The sequence below is a fragment of the Lactuca sativa genome, chromosome 2, assembly GCF_002870075.4.
Source record: "Lactuca sativa cultivar Salinas chromosome 2, Lsat_Salinas_v11, whole genome shotgun sequence".
NCBI classification, from domain to species: Eukaryota; Viridiplantae; Streptophyta; class Magnoliopsida; order Asterales; family Asteraceae; genus Lactuca; species Lactuca sativa.
In genome coordinates, this window is record NC_056624.2 from 194,834,778 (window position 1) to 194,856,475 (window position 21,698).

Sequence of the window (21,698 nt, forward strand, 5' to 3'; positions counted from 1 at the left end):
TAATAATAATAATAATAATAAATTGTTAAAAGAAAAAGAAAAAGGAAAGAAAGGGTAATTTGGTCTTTTATTATATGGACCAAGGACCTACAATGTAATTTTCACAAACCATAAGGATAAGGATGTAACTTATCAAAATTTAAATTCAGGGACCAAAAATATGAATTCAACTAAACCACAAGGACCATTTCTAAAATTTACTCTATTTTAAAACTACAGTAAAATTCACATTTTTACAATTTTGATCTAAAGGAAACTAGATCCATAAAAAAACAGTAAGTGAAGTTTATAAACTCAACTGAGCAGGTAGGAATAAAAAGAAATGCATCGGAGCTGATATCATCACGTCATTCACGTGTTTATCGATCAATCAATGAAAATTGAAATTCTTCAAAAAAAGAAAGATTTGGAATCATTGGATATGTGTAATTTTACATCCCAGAACCGCCTCTCAGATGAATATGTCAAAGATATACGAGACCCACGAATCCACGATTGCCTACTTTCGATCCAAATCAGGAAAAGAAAAAAGAAAATTCCAACAACCACATTTTTGCCATTTTTGGGTTTCCTACTAGTGCAAGTTTTCAATCAAACTCGATTTGTATCATTAAATTTACCCACTCTCACAGAAACACTGATCTTGGGGGTTCCCATGGGATTTTTGAAGAGCGAGGAAGAGCTAGAAGTGACCGGAGAAGACTCAAAAGATGTTATTCTATATGTTAATGGAGTCCGTAAAGTGCTCCCTGATGGTTTAGCCCACTTAACTCTGCTCGAGTATCTTAGAGGTAAAAGAAAACACATAAACTGAATCTTTTTCTTTCTTTTCGAATCTGATTAACCACCTATTTTACCTTTTCTAAGATGATGCTGAATGTTCTGATAGAAAAAGGATTTGGCAGTTTCTATCTGATGTTGCAAGTTGACTCTAGATGTTAAAGTTCCCAACTTCGTTTTGGTGTTATGTTTGTATCAGCTGTGAAACTTCTGAACTCTTTACTTTTGTTTTGTTGCCCCTGTTGTCCACATATAGATGTAGGTTTAACAGGAACGAAGCTAGGCTGTGGTGAAGGAGGCTGTGGTGCATGCACTGTCATGGTTTCTTACGTGGATCAAAATTCAAAGAAATGCGTGTGCGTTTCTCTCTTTCACTTCCACTTTTTTTTTTTTCCCTATTTTCTTTCAAATACAGACCCGGCCCAGAGCTCATGTCAAGAATCCCACATTTATATTAGCTTACCCCTATTTCTATTGTAATTTAATGTAATTTTATTCTCTTCATAGTTAATCAAGCCGAACTCGAAAGTGTCAGTTGCTTCATCGGGATCAAGTGCAAGCTTGAAATAATTAAGGCTCGAGTCGAGTTTGATTCGAGTTTCAAACTCGAGTTATTTAGTCAAGTCGAGTTTCGAGCTTGACAATGCTCAATTCAGTTACATCTCTATTTCATTCTTTGCATAGCGCCCCTAAAATCAACAGACAGACCAACCATGTTCAAATATGATCAAAGATTCAAGTCATATCTAATTATGTATTTTTTGTTCTTCAGGCACCATGCAATCAATGCTTGCTTGGCTCCATTGTATTCTGTTGAAGGAATGCACGTAATCACGGTGGAAGGTCTAGGCAATCACAAATTTGGTTTGCATCCAATTCAGGTAACCCTGCTTTGGTTTCTTAGGCTGCTGTGTCCGGGCAACATGTTATTACATGTTATCACATCTAAAAGATACCACATTATCATCCTAGTCATAAATGAGTGTCATAACACTAAAGGTGGAAATGAACAATACCAAATAACATGTAATAACACCATTTATTTTGTATTTTATTTTTTAATTTTTTTGATGTTTGTAATTCCCATTTTTCTATTTTGTTTTATTTTTTTTATTTATGTGATAATAATTTTTAAAAAACATATAAATTAAATATCACATAATTAAATTAAATACTAATTAAAAACTACATTACAACGAAAAAAAACATAAAATGACATTCCAACGAAAAAAAATAGACTGAAAAAAATAACAAAAAAAAACATTACAACGAAAAAAAAACACTAATCTTCGTCTAAATATTTCTGCTCAATCTTCGCTTTCGTTTTTCGGAGTGTCTCCAACCGTCTCGGTGGCAAATTATCCTCGTTAGTTTGAAGAATTGCCAAATCTTTCGCAATACGATCGTCATCGGCTTCACGACGCAAGAACTCAAAATGTTCCCGTTGCAAATCATATCTTTTACGTGCGATTTCGTTGTGTTCATCAATTTTTTTTTTCATTTCGGCTTGTTCTCGTCGTCTACTTTCGGTTTCATCCGCGTGCCGTTGAGCACGCCTCGCTTTGTCGCGACCTATTAGTTGTCTAGTAGGGGAGATCTCTTCAATGTCGTTCAAGTCGTCCGATATCTCATCCATGTCCGCATTAAGGTCGATGTTCGTGCGTGCGTCCGAAACATCGACCGAACCCGAGCCGCGCGACCTTTTCGATTGTTGTTCCGTAAATGTGTCGGTTTTATTCCACTTTGGGTTTTCCTTCACAATCTCCCAAATTTTTTCGTGCTAAAAAACGTGACCGGTCTCCACATGATATCGCTCCCTTGCCGCTCTATACACGTCAAAATCGGTCGCACCATTTTGCTTGTGCGAGGAAAACTTGTTGTAGTAGGAATTGAACTTGGTGCACTTCTTTCTTATTTGAGTCCATTTGCTACTCAACATGTCATGACTGCGGTAATTTTCATCTTTATTCAAAAGGTTATGAAATTTCCCGATTACGGATTCCCAAAAGGCAACTCTTTGCATGTCGTTTCCTTGCGTTGGATTTTTTGATGTCCCGCACCAAGCCACCGCCAATATATATTCCTCGTCCGCGGTCCACCATGTTGGAGGTTTGTCTTCCGATTGCTCCACCGCAACCGCTTTCCCTTTCCTTCGAGATCTCCCTTTTTGGGCCGTTTTTTTTCCGCTCCCCCCGCTTGTGTCTTGGGTACAATTTGTTGGGTGGGTTGTGGTTGTGTGGTATTTTTTTGAATTGTAGCAAATAGGTTGAAAATGTTTTGTGGAAGGTTTGTAGTGAATTATGTTGGTGGTGAGGCGGGATTGAAAAAGTTGACTTGTGTGTTGAGAATGTTCGCGTACATTTCGTATTGTGCAAAACCAACAGGCGGAGGTGTATTTCTGTTTAGAGAAGGAGTGTTGAAGTTTTGATCCATAGTAGGGAAAATAGATTTTTTTTGAAGATTTGAAAGTAAAAAGGTTTGTATAAAAAGATAAAGGTTGATGTATATGTATATATATATAGTTGTAAAAAGATTGAAAATCTATTAATTTTTTTGTTTACTTTTTTTGACCATTTTACAACGATTGAAAAATCAAAAATATACCCGTTGGAGTTAATTTGCATAGAAATCCTCCCGTTGTCAGGCGTTACCATCGTAACGCCTTATACCATAACGGCTAATAACGCAAGGTCGGCGCGGTGTTTGGCGCGTTATAACGCCGTTTTTAGCTCGCCACGTCGGAATAACGCATACTCGCGTTGCCTATATATACCCGTCTTATGTTTTTTCAAAACTTAAATCAATACTAATAAATAAAAATATTTTTTTATGCCACATTTCACTCTCATTTATTTTGTTACATATTATTTTTTGATTATTTTAATTTTTTTACATGTTATTTATGGTTTTTATTCATTTTTAAAAATTTTATATAGTATTTAAATATAATAATTGTAATAATAAATGTATATAAATTTCATTAATGCAACTTTCTTTTTAATTTTTAAAATTATAAAATTAAAGTAGAATTATTTCCTTTGTTTACTTTTACGTTTAAATTTAAAAAAATAAAAAAATAAATACTTCAATTTCAGTAAGTCAATATTTTTTTAATTTTCTTTATACAAACTACTAAATGTTTAATATTTATTTTTTTTTTGAAAAACCCGGATACTATACACGTCTCACAAGCGGTTTAAAATATATACAGGAATTGTTAGCACGTAATCACGGGTCACAATGTGGATTTTGCACACCTGGATTCATCATGTCCATGTATGCGTTATTAAGGTCTAGCAAAACCCCACCTACTGAAGAGCAAATTGAAGAAAGCCTTGGAGGAAATTTATGTCGATGCACTGGTTATCGACCTATTCTCGATGCATTTCGTGTCTTTTCCAAGACTAATGACTTATTATACACGAACAATTCTGTTTCATCACAAACAGATGGTGAGTTTGTTTGCCCTTCAACTGGTAAACCGTGTTCTTGTGGATCAAAAACTATAAAAAAAGGTGATATTTGCCACGATTATAAACCTGTTTCTTATAACGAAATTGATGGAAGTTCATACACAAACAAAGAAATCATATTTCCACCTCAGCTTTTAATGAGGAAACCAAGTTGTCTAAGCTTGAATGGTTTTAATGGGATCAAATGGCATAGGCCATTGGAGCTAAAACATGTTTTAGAGTTAAAATCAAGATTCCCTGATGCAAAATTAGTTGTGGGAAACACCGAAGTTGGAATAGAAACTAGGTTAAAAAAACTTCATTACCCGGTTTTTGTATCTGTGACCCATGTACCCGAACTTAATATTTTGACCATTAACGATGATGGAATGGAGATAGGAGCTGCTGTTAGGCTTTCAGAGCTTCAAAAGATGTTAAAAAAAGTTGTCAATGAGCGTTCTTCTCATGAAACATCATCTTCTAAGGCGATCATTGAACAAATAAAATGGTTTGCTGGAACTCAGATAAGAAATGTTGCATCTGTTGGTGGGAATATATGTACTGCAAGTCCGATTTCAGATTTGAATCCTCTTTGGATGGCTTCAAAAGCAAAGTTCAAAATTGTTGATTCTAATGGAAACATTAGAACCACTTTAGCTGAAAATTTCTTTTTGGGGTATCGAAAAGTGGATTTGGGGAAAAACGAGATTCTTTATTCGGTTTTACTTCCATGGACTCGAAGGTTTGAGTATGTCAAAGAATTTAAACAAGCTCACAGAAGAGAGGATGATATTGCCCTTGTAAATGCTGGAATACGTGTTTTTCTTGAAGAAAAAGATCAGAAATGGATTGTTTCTGATGCATGTGTTGTTTATGGTGGTGTTGCTCCTGTTTCTCTATCAGCTGTAAAAACAAAAGCTTACGTAATCGGGAAGCCATGGAATAAGGAAATGGTGGAAAATGCCATGGAAATCTTGAAACAGGATGTTGTGATTTCAGAAGATGCGCCAGGTGGCATGGTGGAGTTTCGTAAATCTTTAACTTTAAGTTTCTTTTTCAAATTCTTTTTGTGGGTATCTCACCAAATGAAAGGTCAAGATTTCTTTGAAGAACCCATACCCGTGTCCCATTTATCAGCTTTTGAGCCGTTTCATCGTCCATCTGTAATGGGTAGTCAAGATTATGAAATCACAAAACAGGGAACTTCTGTGGGGTCCCCTGAAGTTCATATGTCAGCTAGACTTCAAGTAACAGGAGAGGCTGAGTACACAGATGACACCCCTATGCCACCTGGCGGTTTACATGCTGCTATGATATTAAGCAAGAAGCCTCATGCTCGTTTGCTTTCAATTGATGATTCCGGTGCCAGATCATCACCTGGATTCGCCGGAATCTTTTTTGCCAAAGACATTCCGGGAGATAATGCCACTGGCCCTGTTGTTGAAGATGAAGAAGTCTTTGCTTCTGATATTGTCACTTGTGTTGGCCAGGTACTCTCTAACTGATACTTACTAAAGAAATCGCGTTGATTTGTATTAATCGTATCTTGATTTAGAAATTATTGCCAAATGTTTTCAGGTTATAGGAGTCGTTGTTGCTGATACTCATGAAAATGCAAAACTTGCAGCAAGAAAAGTGGTCATTGAATATGAAGTTTTACCACCGATCTTATCCATAAAAGATGCTGTAAACTCCAAAAGTTTTTTTCCAAATTCGCATAGGATATTATGTAAAGGGAATGTTGACCTCTCTTTTGAATCAAACCAATGTGATAAAATCATCGAGGGTGAGGTTCATGTTGGTGGCCAAGAACACTTCTATTTGGAGCCACAAAGTTCATTGGTTTGGACCATGGATGGTGGAAATGAGGTTCACATGATCTCATCCACTCAAGTAAGATCACACTCTTCAGAGTTTCACAAACAAGATTTTTATTAATTTTCAAGATGATTTTGATAAGAAACGATTAGGAAATAAGTCAATCTTAACTTAACGCTTGAAACGAATACAATGAGGGCCCTGATCTTCGAGACACTCTGGAAATCTTCAACAAAACTGAAATCAAAACTTCCCTGCCTCCTAGAGCCGGCCCCTACCCCTATTAATTTAACCCTATCTATTAAAACAGGAAATATCCAAATACAAACCTAAACATCATATAACTGTTATAATCAAATAAAATATCTAATAAGAAATTAGTGAACGCCCCCTCGAAATTTCTTCCTGCTGTAGACACGGTCCCATCTCCAGATCTCCTAACCCGATTCATATCAATATCCCTCCCTGAAAATCTACCTCAAGATGGTATTCGGGAAACTGTTGTTGAATCTACGACTTGTCTTCCCACGTAGCCTAATTGTCCGGTTGGTATACTAGACCAATATCTCTGTGACGCCACCATTCTCTCGTGTACTGGGTACCTTATCTGGAGTAACATGTTCTCCGTCAAACCATTTGGAAGAGCACTTACTGTCTCATGATTACCTACCACCTTCTTAAGCTGCGAGATATGAAATAACAAATTTTATGGTGGTGGTATCTGACAATTTTCACTTATACACAACTTTAAATGGTCCATAAAACCTTGGTGCTAACTTTTCATTTCTTTTCTTTGCAACCGAGATTTGTTGATAGGGTCGCAATTTCAAATAAACTAAATCTCCCACTTTGAACTCGATATCCCGACGTTTCCCATCAGCTTGAGCCTTGCCAAGGTGCATTTTAAGTTGCTCAAGCACCCTATCCCACTCCCACAAATAGTTATTGATACGATCCAATAAGGGAAGTTAGACACAATTAGAAGTAGTCTTTCACGGTTGCATAGTTTTAGGAGGAATACTTGGTCTTTTCCTCATGGGTCAATAATGGAAGTTATTACTTCTCAGTAGTAGTCCACGTTTACATGCATGTTTCCTGTTTTCTAGAGTAGTGGTAGTCTTGCATATTTATTCCCATTTTACTGATCATTTGAGATTATGAATGAATATTAAGAAAATTGCTCCAAATGATTCTTTGTCTTCTTCTTATTTCTTGGGAGATTAACCTACTCTAACAGGTTTCTATCAGTTATCTACTTTAAATGTTACTACCGAGTCACTTCAAATGTGACTGCCGAGTCACGATCATAACTAACCAAACATGGAGGCTCTCGACGATACAAAACCTTAAAGAGAGTCATGTGAATAAACGAATGATGCGAAGTATTATATTAATACTCCTCCAAAAGAAGCCACTTGACCCATTCTTTCGGTCGAGATGAAGAAAAACATTGCAGGTACGTCTCTAAACTTCGATTGACAACTTCTCATTGCCCGTCGGTATGCTGGTGGTAAGTAGTGCTTCGCTTGAGCATGGTACCCTGGTGCCAAAATAATTCCTTCCAAAAGGGACTAAGAAACACTTTATCTCGGTAAAAAATAATTGATCAAGGAATCATGTGTAACCATACAACCTCATCGATAAAGACCACCGCTACCGAAGCTGATGTGAATGGATGCTTAAGCAGAACAAAAATGGTCGGCTTACTGAGACAGTCAACCACCACCAAGATGACGTATCCGGTTGATTTCAAAAGACCCTCGATAAAGTCCATGGTTAAATCTTCCCAAATATGAACCGACAACTCTAAAGGCTGCAACAATCTAGTTGACGCTAAGTTTGAATATTTATTGTGTTGACATACCCTACATTCCGCCACCAATTTCACCACATCCCTCCCAATGTCGGAACTGACGTGCTAACTGTTGTACGTCTTTTGGGTTCCTTTATGATCCCCTGTTGCCCAACATGAACCAACTCGTACCCCTCCATTCTGTATGCCACAATTTCAATTTTCGAATGAATAGCAAATATTTAGGGGCCTCGGCTTAAATGTTGTAACAAGTAGGCGTTGTTGTCGGACCTAAAAATCGCGAGTTCTGCCAGCGTGACCCCCTCCCTTCGTCAAGATAATGCATCGACTACCCCATTTTTCTTTTCGGGCGATAAAGAATCTCAAAATCGTACCTGAACAACATGGAAACCCATAGCTGATGTTCTCCCACCACTACTTGTCGTTCTAACAAGTGTTTTAAACTTTTTTGTTTTGTAATCACAGTAAATTTGCGACCCAACAAGTATAGTTGCTACTTCTGAACCGCCATAACAATTGCCATAAGTTCCCGCTCATATATCGACTTAAGTTGGTCCCGACTCCCTAGCGCCTGACTAAAACAAGCCATCGTTCGGCTTGTTGGAATATCCCCCTATGAACAAACCTACTATAGAAGGATGAATTACAACTTAAGATACATGTTCTACACATGATCAACACAAAGAAATATTCACTGTAAAAGTAAGAGCATAGGGTGGGGAAAGTTGCTGCTGCAACATACATAGGGCTACATCTTTCTAAACTCTTGACCTCTCATTCAATACAATAGGATACAATATATATAGAGGTTTTAAAAACAAGTCTACCCAGTCAAAGCAACAAAACATAAACTAACCAACCCTATCTAAACTATTCTAAAAATCTGCAAAATAAACGTGGCCAACATGGCCTTTACTTATTCAAACTATACAAGAAGGACTAAACTACCCTTAAAGATAATAACGTGATTGACTCAGTTTGGATTAACACCAACTTTCCCCCCCCTTACTCCAAACTATTCTTGCCAAACTTCTTTCTTTCTCTCGGTCTCTCTTTCTCAGGCAAACCAATAGTCTCGTTTACCTCCTTCGGTCATCGGTTATGTCGTATTACCAATTGAAATATGGTCGAAAGAAAAGATCTCTATTTGATAGGGCTTCTTCCTATACCTATGAATTCCATTGGACCCAGATATGATACATTAGAAGAATCCGTTGGGTCTTCCGATGTCAATAGGTTGATTGTTTCGCTCCGGTATCTTCCCAAAGGAAAAAAGATCTATGAGAGTTCTTTCCTGAATCCGAAAGAGAGTACTTGGGTTCTCCCAATCACTAAAAAGTGTAGTATGCCTGAATCTAACTAGGGTTCGTGGTGGTGGAGGGACTAAATCAGAAAAAAGAGGGATTCTACTTTCAGTCTTTTCTTATTTGCTGTTAGCAATCACGGTCTCCTGCTACTGTTTTCTGCTTTCTTCCTTGCTTGCATGGGTCTTGCTTGCTAACATGCAACAACCCTTCTGCTCCTGCTACTTTCTTCTGATCAATAGAAGTGACCAACCTTGCTACTTGCTTAGTCTCTTTCATTCTTTCTTTTGATCACCAAATCAAATTGATCGGGCTTGCTGCTTGCTTTCATTCTTGCTGCTTGACTTCTTCATCTCAACATGCTTGCTTGTTTTCTTCCTCAACAGTCGTTTGCTTCCATCTCTGGGATCAACCACCATAGCCAGACCTTCATCTGTTAACACCACTGTGAGCCTTTAATGCCACAACAGAACTGGAACACATAACAACCAAGAACCACTCTGGTTTGATCCTCATTTTTCTTTATGCTTTCTTTCATCTTTCTTTCTTTCTATCTTCTATCTTATATCTTATATCTTCTATCTTCTTTCTCCTTTATTCTTGTTTTCTTTCTTCTGATTAACAAACATGATGTTGCCTCCTTCTTGCTAGGAACCAGGTATGAACCTGTTTGCTCTAATACCAATTGTTGGAACATCCCCCTATCAGGGATGGTTTTAAGGGGTTCCTGGTGTGGCACCGGCAACCCCTAACTTTTCTGTCCGTAGTGTAAAAAATTTCGATTTTTCGATTTTTTTTAACTATTTTTCATGTATCGGCAACACCTAGTCATCCCGACAACACCTACTATGTATTCCTGCGTCCGTCCCTGCCCCCTATGAACAAACCCACTACAGATGGATGAATTACAACTCAAGATAAATGCTCTACATAGGATCAACACAAAGAAATATTCACTGTAAAAGTAAGAACATGGGGTGGGGCAAGTTGCCGCAGTAACATACGTAGGGCTACATCTTTCTAAACTCTTGCCCTCTCGTTCAATACAATAGCGTAAAATATATAGAGTTTTAAAAACAAGTCTACCTAGTCAATGCAACAAAAGAGAAGCCAACTAACCCTATCTAAACTTCTCTAAAAATCTGCAAAATGAACGTGGCCAACATGGCCTTTACTTATTCAAACTCTATAAGAAGGACTAATTACCCTTAAAGATAATCATGTGATTGACTCAGTTTGGATTAACACCAACACAACCTTCCTGCATCAACATCGCTCTAGCTCTGTGCTCTTACTCTATGCCCTGATGCATCATTTCAATGGTAAACTTTTTGGAAAAATCTGGTAAAGCCAAAACTGACATTTGTGTCATCGCTTTCTACAGCTGTTGAAAGGCATGCATGGCCTCATCATTCCAACAAAATTTATCTTTTTAAAGGTCAGCCAACGCTCGAGAAATCCGACCATAAACTTGCACAAAATTTTGATGGTAGGCCATTAAACCAAGAACCCACATAATTCCCGAACTGTCTTTGGAATAGGCCACTCAGTCATGGCCGTGAACTTGCTCAGATCAGCCATTACCCCCATCTTGTGTCACAATATGCCCCTAAATGATCCACCCGATAATGTCCAAATACACATTTTTTCGATTGCAAAACATGCTCTTGACTCGCAAGAAGTTGGAAACGATCAAAGGTGCTCAAGATACTCTTTCATTATTTTGTTATAAACAAAAATATCTTAAAAAACAAGAATTTTTTTTTGAGATACGAGCGAAAAACCTTGTTCATGAGGGATTGAAAAAGTTAATGGTGCATTCGTCAATCCAAACGGCATGACAGGGAATTTGCCGCGTGATCAACTTAACAGCAAAAAGCTATTGTTTAGCGAAAGTCGTATTTGGATTCTGGTTCAGATGCCTTCTCTCCTTGACTTACGAAAAGGTAGTTCGATAAGCCTTGTCATCTAGTATGACTAAAGCATTAGTCGAATCGTGAAGGCCTTCCCACCATGCAAAGTTCAAACCTTGTCAAAGAGGAATTGAAAACCGGAAAAAAGCCCTTTGCAATCAAAGGTGAAAGCGGGAAAAAGATTTTTTTTTTTTTTTTCTTTTTTAGCCGACGTGAAATGTGCTCTTAGTGTACCGCCATATGCACCCAAACATTAGACCAAGAAGGAACCAAGGATGTCCTTCATGGGTGTGGAATGTTGTTTTCGGAACGTCCTCCGATTTCATGCGAATCCGGTGGTATCCCGACTTCAAGTCGAGTTTGCTAAATACTACAACCCCATGCAACTCATCTAGAAGTTCATCAATAATTAACTAGAATCGGAGACTGTGGATTTATTTAGGGCTCGATAGTCGACACAAAACCTTCAACTGCCATCTTTATTCTTATAGAAGAGTATAAGACTAGAAAAAGGGTTGGAGTTTGACTGAACGACTCCAACTGTAATAATCTCGTCCACCAGTTGTTCAATCTCATCTTTTTGTAATTGTGGATATCGATAGGGTCTTATGTTGATAGGTTTGGTTCCCGCCTTCACACTGATGGCATGCTCACGGTCTCGATGTAGCGACAGTCCCACCAGTAGCGATAAGAAATCAATGAAATTAGCTATAATATCATCTAGTGACAGGTGACTTATGAGGATGATTGTTCTGTGACCTCTAGGGATGAGATTTAGAACCGAAAACCCGGACCGGAACCGGACCCGTTAGAACCGGAATATATAGAACTGGGTCCGGTTCCGGGTTTAAAAATTGGCTTTATCCGGGTTCCGGGTAATCCGGGTTTGGGTCCATTGGGTCCGGGTAAACCGAGTCTAAAATCCGGAACCGGTTTTTGGAACCGGAACCACTTTTAGGGCCGGAACCACTTTTTGTGAAACGTTTACAAGATGCATATCTTATTCGTTTCAACTCCAATTGACATACGGTTTTTTCCAACATGTAGTTTAGAGTTTGTACATGATTCTAGACTATAAATTTGTCATTTCTAGTTTTATATTCATTGACTTACAGTCCTCAAAAGTTGAGATACCAAAGCTGAAAGTTTTTAGTTTTTTTGTATTCGGTGAAAGTTTTAAAACATTCATATCTAATTCGTTTGAAGTCGGATTGACATGTGGTTTTTTCCAACTTCTAGTTTACAGTTTGTACATGAGTTTAGACTATAATTTTGTCATTTTTGGTTTAACATTCAATGATTTACAGTCCTCCGAAGTCGGGATATCAAAACTGAAAATTTTCAACTTTTCAGCTATTTGTTTTTGTACTTTGTATTATGTGAAAATATTAACACAAGTATATCTCATTTGTTTAAATTCGGATTGACATGCGGGTTTTTCCAGAGTGTATTTTAGAGTTTGTACATGATTTTAGACTCTACTTTTGTTAATTGTGGTTTCGTATTCAATAAGTTACAGCCCCCCAAAGTCGGGATATCAATATAAAAATTTTCAAAGTTCAACCCACTAAGTAGTAAGTAATTACCAAAAAATTCCGGTTTTTTCGGGTTTTCCGGGTCTAAACCCACTTTATCCGGTTCCAACCTACCCACTTTGATGTTTCCGGGTTTTCCGGTTCTAGACCCACTTTACCCGGAACCATACCCGGAACCGAACCGGAACCGGTTCCTATATACCGGTCCGGTTTCCGGTTCTATAAAATCCCGTTAACCGGTTCCGGGTTTTCCGGGTCCGAGTCCATCCGATCCGGGTTTGGACCCACTTTCATCCCTAGTGACCTCCATGTTGTTGACTTTGATTAGGAACCCGTTGTTGACACTTGGTAAGTCCTTGAGAAGTTCTTGTAAAGAGGTCTCAGACTGATTCAATCTGGGTTTGCCCCGAACTGTTGTCTTTCTTCACGACTCCATGAATGACATCATTAAATCCTTCTAATTTACTCAGGTTTCACCTAAAGTTCTCAACCATTTAATTCCTAATATTACGTTAGTACTACCGAGCTCTAGAGGGTAAAAATTGTTTACTTGTTGATACCTTGACAACGCTAGTACCACCCATCCCTGACAACTAATACTTCTCTCAAATCTCCCCTTTCCCATCATAATTTCTCTGAATACATTTCACAGTGAGGCCGAGGGGTCCCACCAGTCACAAAGACAGGATATTGTGGGTAGTCCAACTGTCGATAAGTATTACCAACTCTTGTTCACCAATCCTACCCCATAACTTCATAGTGTGCGGTGTTGTGAACCCCACTATCAAACTTGCTGATACCGAAATCCTGTCTAGATGCACATGCTCTTTTGTTTCCTGTTCTTCATCCACTTCTTCGTCTTTGATTAATAAGATTTGGAGGGTCTTACTGGGGAATTTACGAACAGGTCCATATTTTCCTTCGCATCAGAAACTTAGGCCCTTGACCCGTTTATAGGCAAACTCCGCGTCATTTATTTTTTGAATGGCGTGCGATTTTGGGTTCATGTGGTATCGTTTTGTTCGGTCATCTTACTCTGGATTGGGATCCGGATGGTCTTGATGGTTGGACGATTCCCTGACAGTTTTTACACTGCTTGCCCAAACCCACGCAATTGGCTCGTGCGGTTTTCGTTGACTACCAAAGTTAGTTTAACCGCTTGCCCTAGCCCGTGGGTTGTAGTGTTCATATGGTTATTCGTAATTCTGACTTGAGCCCTTTTATGAATGTACCTTATAGCACCTGTTATGAGATACCATGAACTTGGGCGACCTGGATGACAATCTATTCAAACTCCCCCACATAATCACGGATGGAACCGTTTTGATTAATGGCTAGAAATTGCTCGTAGAGATTACTTTCTTGTGATGGTTGGAATCGGTCAAATAGTCGCAAATTGAGTTCTTCCTAACTGTGGAATGGTGCTCGCCGTTCACCCAATGATACCACGCTAATACTGACCCTTCTAATCACAACATTGCTACGAACATCTTCTCTAGTGACGATACGAGCCTTTGCATCTCAAAGAATCTTTCTATCTGACAATGTTTTCACCTTCAAACAATGACATCTTTAATTTCCTCAAAAGATAATCCATCTTGAGGACCCATCCTCTTGACCGTTGTTCATAGCGACCACCTGTCCACTATTAAACACGAACATTCTTCTAAGGTGTGCTTGGTTCAGCTTTGCTGAACCAGGCACCGCTCGTGTAATGTTGATGTTTCCCATTACTAGAGCCTGAATTAAGGGTGTACAATGATACGGGAAAACCTATAGGTGGATTGAACTAATCATCGGTGACACTTCTCGCAGGTATTGTAGATGGTATTATCATTGTTGTTGGGTGCGATCGGTTGTGTCTGTGGCGGAGGTGGGACTTAATCTGGCAGTTGTGATAACCTTTAATAGGAGGGACAGAAGCTTTGCGTGTCTCTGGTCAACAATTTACTATCGCTTCTCCCCCTCTTTCATCTGTTTGCCAACTCCTATCCAATATGATCAAACCGATTAGATGACTATGTCGAAGCTGTTCCAGATCTGCCTCTAAATCGGTCATCATGTTAATAGTGATCGAATCGACTTTGGGTGCTATAGTCAGGAACGATTACTTTGATACCAGTTTGATAAGAAACAATTAGAAAATAACTCAATCTTAAGTTAATTATCTTTGAGACCCGGGAAATATCCAACTAAACTGAAATCAAAACTTGCTTGCCTCTGCCCCTACCCCTATTCATTTAACCTTATCTATTATAACAGAAAATTTTCAAATAAAAACCCTAAACATCAGATAACTACTATAATCAAATAAAATAACTAATAAGAAATTCCTGAACGCCCCTCGAGATTTCTTTCTACTTCGCTGGTAGACATGGTTCCACCTCCAAACCCGATGCATATTATATTTTAAAGGCTTACATATTGCCATATTGAAATCAAACAACTAACTAATAATGTGATATAAAGAAACCACGTGATATCACAATTAAAACAAATATTGGGGAAAATTGAACCAATTTTGCATGTTTTTAGGCCCCACAAAAGCATCAAAAGTATGTTTCCCATGTGCTCGGTCTCCCCATGTCAAAAGTGGTTTGTAAGGTGAAGCGAATTGGCGGTGGATTTGGTGGGAAGGAGACGAGATCTGCTTTTTTTGCTGCGGTTGCGGCAGTCCCCGCATACATTTTGAACAGACCCGTGAAACTTACATTGGATAGGGATGTAGACATGATGATATCCGGTCAACGACATAGTTTTCTTGGAAAGTACAAGGTAACGTTTTTCATGATTTGAATGAATCGAAATGTTGGTTGATTATGTTTACTAACGTGGGGATATTTTGGTAATTAGGTTGGGTTCACAAATGAAGGAGTGGTGGTTGCTTTAGATCTTGAAATCTATAACAACGGAGGGAATTCACTTGATTTGTCTCAATCGATACTTGAACGTGCAATGTATCATTCAAATAATGTTTATGAGATTCCAAATGTTAGAGTTTCCGGAAGTGTTTGTTTCACTAATTATCCTAGTAATACTGCTTTTAGAGGATTTGGAGGGCCCCAAGGTATGTTGGTTACTGAAAATTGGATCCAAAGAATTGCCATGGAAGTTAAGAAAAATCCCGAAGAAATCAGAGTACGTTTATAAAATTGAGTCTATATTCCTAGGTGTCCTAAAATTAGGAAGAATTTTGTATATACCATTTTTAAACATCAGAATATTATATTTGTCGGGTTTAATTTTCTAAATATCATATTTACTATTTATAAATTTTAATATATCATATTTGCCAAAATATTTATTTTTAACATTTTTAAATATTTTTTTAAAAATTTTAAATTCTTATTTTTATCGATTGTGTATTATACCCTCTTATAAATCTATCATCTATTCTATAAACCTATCTCTTCCATACCTTCTTGACATTTGGAGACGTGGCTATTTCTAGTTTCTAGTCTATCTATGGACTACGAACCGTATGGATTGAATTATAGCCTCCATGTTGTATGGTAGTTACAATCTTTTGTTTCAATGAAGGTGTATCCATTTTTGAAGAAGATTTAAGAAAATATAGAGATGAGGGCATCTCCAACCCACCCCCATACTCCATTTCTTTCCCCATTTCTTTCCCCATGCTTCTCCAACCCTATCCCATTTTCACCTCCATTTTTGGAGATATGAATAGTATTCTCCATATATGGAGAATAGTATTCTCCATATATGGAGAATACTATTCATATCTCCAAAAATGAAGGTGAAGTTTGGTTGTCAATTTTAGTCCTTCTTATTTTTATTTTATATATTTCTAGTTTATTTTATCTACTAATTATAATTTAAATGCAATATTTAATATTTATAATATCATGTTGTATACTAATTTATATTAATTAATCATAAATATAAAGTTTAATTAGTAGAGGGGTGTATTTGATAATATATATAAGTTATAAAAATAGAATATTTTAGGAATATACTTTTTAAGATAAAAAATAAGATAGAAAATGGAGTAGGGTTGGAGATGAAACACTATTTACTCCATTATTACTCCATTTATGGAGGAAAAAATGGAGATGGGTTGGAGATGGTCTGAGAGTTGATTATGACGGAGGATGCAAGAAATCCAATGCCAGATTTTTAACATCAGAATGGGTGGTTGATTAAATGGTATAGTTTGATTAAAATACGATTAGGTGTATGGATTTTGAGGCATAATTTGGTGATCAAATGAAAACAATTTGTTGCGCACAGATAAAGAGAAATATTGATGAGATAGAAACCAAATTAAATTTCAATTCCTATGCAAGAAAAGTATTTTACTGAAGAAATAATAATAATAATAATAATAATAATAATAATAATAATGTTGTTAGCTAAAATAAAAGCAATCCAATTGAATTAAAAACATCTACCGGTATATCTATTTAGATAGACTAGAAAGTAGAAACAACGTCTCAAAATCTCCAAATCTCAAGAATATATGGAATACATGAATTATTTATAAGAGGGTATAATAGTCTATTTTTAAAAATAAAGATTTAAAATGATTAAAAATATATTTAAATATATTAAAAATAAGGAGTTAGTCAATATATATGATATTTTAAATTTTATAAAGGATAAATATGATATTTAAAAGTTAGACCGATTCATTTTAAATTATCACCTTTAATAAATGAAGGTTTTTTTGCCACTTGTCATACTTTCATTCAATTTGTCAAATATCATTTTGTGTTATTTTGAATTAAAGTTTTTATTCCACATGTTATTTTATGATTTTTTTCTATTTTATTAATTCTACATAGTATTTAAATTCAATAATAAATGCATATTAATTTACTTAATGAACTTTCCTTTTCATTTCAAAATTACTAAATTAAAACTTCATTAATTTCATTTATTTATCTATTTAAATTATTTGTTTAAATTTACAGAAAAAAAAACACTTTAATTTTTATAATTTAATATTTTTCTTATTTTTTTTTTTAAATTCAAATTTTTTAAATGTTTAGAATTTTATATTTAGTTTTTTTTTTTTTTCTTTTCAATAAACCAATGTAATATATAGGTACTAATATAAGTATCCATTAATTCTATTTTAGGAAATGAATTTTATTGGTGATGGGTCCATATTACACTATGGTCAACAAGTTCAAGACTGTACTTTGCATCGGCTATGGGACGAACTCAAGAAATCTTGCAACTTCTTGAAAATTCGAAGTGAAGTTGATGAGTTTAATCTTCATAATCGATGGAAGAAACGTGGAATTGCTATGGTTCCAACTAAATTTGGTATTTCATTTACTACAAAGTTCATGAACCAGGTAATTCTGTTATTGAAATGATTAACTATTGTTTTTTTGTTTAAGATTTTAGTGGTTATGTTTAGTGCAAACATTTTTTTTTGTTCTTATTGGCTGCAGGCGGGTGCGCTTGTTCAAGTGTATACAGATGGAACTGTGTTGGTGACACATGGTGGTGTTGAGATGGGCCAGGGTTTACATACAAAAGTGGCTCAAATTGCTGCTTCTGCCTTTGAAATTCCACTTAGTTCTGTATTTATTTCAGAAACAAGTACTGACAAGGTAACCCAATATGTTTACCAAATATACTCACAAAAAACTTTAATTCTGATTCTATTTCCTTACATTTGTTAGGTCCCTAATGCGTCTCCAACAGCAGCTTCTGCCAGCTCGGATATGTATGGTGCAGCAGTTTTGGACGCGTGTAACCAAATAAAATCAAGAATGGAGCCGATTGCGTCCAAAAAACAACATACTTCTTTCAAGGAGGTATATATCAATCATCAACAACAACACTTCATTGAATCATTAACTTTAACAAATAACAAAAGAACAACTCATGAGATTATTCTAATTTTTTTGATTTGTTTTCAGTTGGTAAACACGTGTTATTGTGAGCGTATAGATCTTTCTGCACACGGGTTTCACATCATCCCTGACATCGGTTTCGATTGGGCAACCGGAAAAGGTCATCCATACAGGTACTTCACATACGGGGCTGCATTTTCCGAGGTTGAAATCGACACATTGACCGGAGATTTCCACACAAGGGCTGCTGATGTCATCTTGGACCTTGGATTCTCCATCAATCCAGCCATTGATGTTGGACAGGTACATGTTAATTTACATTCATGACCCTGATCTTCAAACTCTATAATCATATTTGTGTTTTTGATTTGCGTACGCAGATTGAAGGAGCATTTGTGCAAGGTATGGGATGGGTGGCTCTTGAGGAGTTGAAATGGGGAGATGAAGCTCATAAATGGATTCAACCTGGTTTCTTGTTTACATCTGGTCCTGGAAATTACAAAATTCCATCTGTTAATGATGTTCCTTTCAAATTCAAGGTTTCGTTATTAAAGGTACAACTTATTAATTATATATACTTGTGAAAATCCATAAAAAAAATGAATATCAATTTATCAACGAACATTTGTAATACAGGATGCTCCAAATAACAAGGCGATACATTCATCAAAAGCTGTTGGTGAACCTCCATTCTTTCTTGCTTCGTCTGTGTTCTTTGCTATTAAAGATGCGATTATAGCTGCAAGAGCTGAATCAGGGTTTCATGGCTGGTTTCCTCTTGACAATCCTGCAACTCCTGAGAGAATCCGGATGGCTTGTGCTGATGAGTTCACAGCTCCATTTGCCAAATCTTATTTTCGACCCAAACTTAGTGTTTAGTAAGCATTCCATCAAGTTAACACATTACACATAAGGTGGATGCTTGTTTTTCGTGCATAGTTACAACTTATTGCTCGAGAAATTAAATATTATCAAAGGCTCGGGACGAACAAGACTAAATGCCCTTATCTTTATTATAGTTTTTTTATTTTAAATAAAAATATATAATGGAAAAAATTAGGCTCTGTGTGCAGCTGTCCACTTTGTCCCTCCTCAACGCCCCATGACTTTCTGTACATTAGTTTGTATATCTATATAAGAAATCTATTCTGATTAGTCAATATTGAATTATTTTACTCAGATTCTAACTCGTATTTTAAAAGTATAGTTATTCTTAAAGAGGACTTTATTGTGGGAAGGAAGGGGCGATACATTTATTCATTTGACTTTCATCAAATAGGTAGAATGCATGCATAGTTTAAGAGAAATTGCTCAAGAACAATAATTGATTTCAATCAAACAGTATGATGTTTTATTGTTGAAATCACAAATCATACATATATGAATTGAAGAAATCGTTAATAGCTTGATGATTCAATCTGTTCATGTTAATAGGTTAATAATTGAACATGTAATGTACAAGTAACCATGAAAGCGATGAAAACTTAGGGGAAGAAAACTCAAACCTTTATCAATTGATGAAATCATGATGTAGTGTAAAAAAGCACAGCTTGAAAGATCGTTAGCAATTGTTGAAGATGAAGATTAGCCGAAATCGACTGAACACTTGAACTTCTACATTAGATGAAATCGATGATCACAGAGCTAAAATCAATAACAATCTTGTAATGAATTTTTGATGTGAACATAAACCCCAATCACTAAAATCGAAGAAAATAGAAGATTGGTTAGTGTGAATAGAAGATTAAGAAATGTTGATCAATTAGTGTGAATTGGTAGAAAGATCGAAGCAGCTGGGTTTTGTGATGACGTGAAGATAACAGATCTGATGATCTAAAATTTAACCTAGTGACTAATCTACCCCTAATTAACTAATCTTGTAGATTGATTAGTGTTAATCATGTTTTCTTATGATCCACAAGATCAGTTTTAATCAAAGGCTCAGATTTGGTCCCTATGTCTTACAAAATATAGGTGGTCTCAAATGAACCTCTACCTATATATATATATATATATATATATATATATATATATATATATATATATATATATATATATATATATATATATATAAGATAAAGTTCAATGAGACCATCATATTTTATGAGACATGATGACGCAATCCTAGCCATTCATTTTGGAGATAAAAAAATATTTTTAAAATGCAAAATAAATGAAAATTTTTGAATTTTTTTAGATATTATTTTTGTCATTTATATTATCCAATAAAAATAAAAATTTTAAAAAATTACTTTTTTTTTAAATATACATGAAATATTCTAATAAAATATTATACTATAAATATTCAAATCGAATTTTTAGAATGTATTCTAGTAGAATATTAAACTATAAATATTCAAAAAATTCTAATAGAATATTAGAATATTCTAACAAATCTAATGATTATAAAAGAATATTAGAATATTTTAACATATCTACTAATTTTATTAGAGTATTAGAATATTATAAATTTTAAAATTTGATTTGATTATTTACAACGTAATATTCTATTAGAATATTTCACGTATATTTCGAAATAAACGATAATAATTAAAACATTGTTTGATCAAACCATGATACAACATAAACCGTGTCTAAAAGTCAAATCATACAACCAATCAAAATATCAGAGTATAAATCCCAGAGAATCTCGTAAATGCGGAAACCAGAGAGTGTGTGTGTGACATGCTGCTACCGCGCCGGCTCCTTTCCCCTAGCTGAGGAGGTACCTGAAACCAAAACTGAAAACTGTAAGCACAAAGCTTAGTGAGTTCCCCCACCGTACCACATACCAAATAATCTCATAACATACATATATTATTAGGCATATTTGGGTGCCCGACCTTCCCCTTCGGCCCTCTCGACCGGACATTGCCTAGCATATATGGGTGCTGGCCTCCCCTTCGGTCCTTTCGACCGGATATTGCCTAGCATATCTGGGTGCTGGCCTCCCCTTCGGTCCTACCGACCGGATACTGCCTAGCATATCTGGGTGCTGGCCTCCCCTTCGGTCCTACCAACCGGATACTTCGGGGACTATCTCCCCCCTACTATCACTAACACATAGCATCATAACATACTAGCACATAACATAACGCAGGCAATACGTAGATGAATATCACAGAGACAAACATCTACAAATAACTCCTACTGGTGGGCCGGCATTGTGGCCGTAGACCCACCGCTACTGGAAGGTAATTCACCTCGAAGTAGCCGCTGATCTGATCGGGAACTGACTGCCTGCTACTGCTG

The 21,698-nt window shown here is 36.2% G+C and overlaps 1 protein-coding gene across 2 annotated transcripts; it reads left to right on the forward strand.

Annotated features, from left to right (window-relative positions):
- Window positions 1-341: 341 nt before the first annotated feature.
- LOC111899849 (xanthine dehydrogenase 1) lies at window positions 342-19,625 on the forward strand. 2 transcript variants are annotated; one of them, XM_023895720.3, is made up of 13 exons: window positions 342-791; window positions 1,037-1,136; window positions 1,553-1,661; window positions 3,992-5,722; window positions 5,811-6,125; window positions 15,151-15,390; window positions 15,469-15,753; window positions 17,718-17,939; window positions 18,039-18,200; window positions 18,273-18,407; window positions 18,513-18,749; window positions 18,827-19,000; window positions 19,083-19,625. In XM_023895720.3, exons 1-13 carry the CDS (start codon window positions 374-376, stop codon window positions 19,323-19,325), a joined length of 4,371 nt encoding a protein of 1,456 aa, XP_023751488.2. In that variant the 5' UTR covers window positions 342-373; the 3' UTR covers window positions 19,326-19,625. The 2 variants fall into 2 exon arrangements, with proteins under 2 accessions (XP_023751488.2, XP_042755307.1); XM_042899373.2 differs by lacking the exon at window positions 342-791 and adding an exon at window positions 1,288-1,435 and having other exon boundaries at window positions 1,063-1,136.
- Window positions 19,626-21,698: the final 2,073 nt, after the last annotated feature.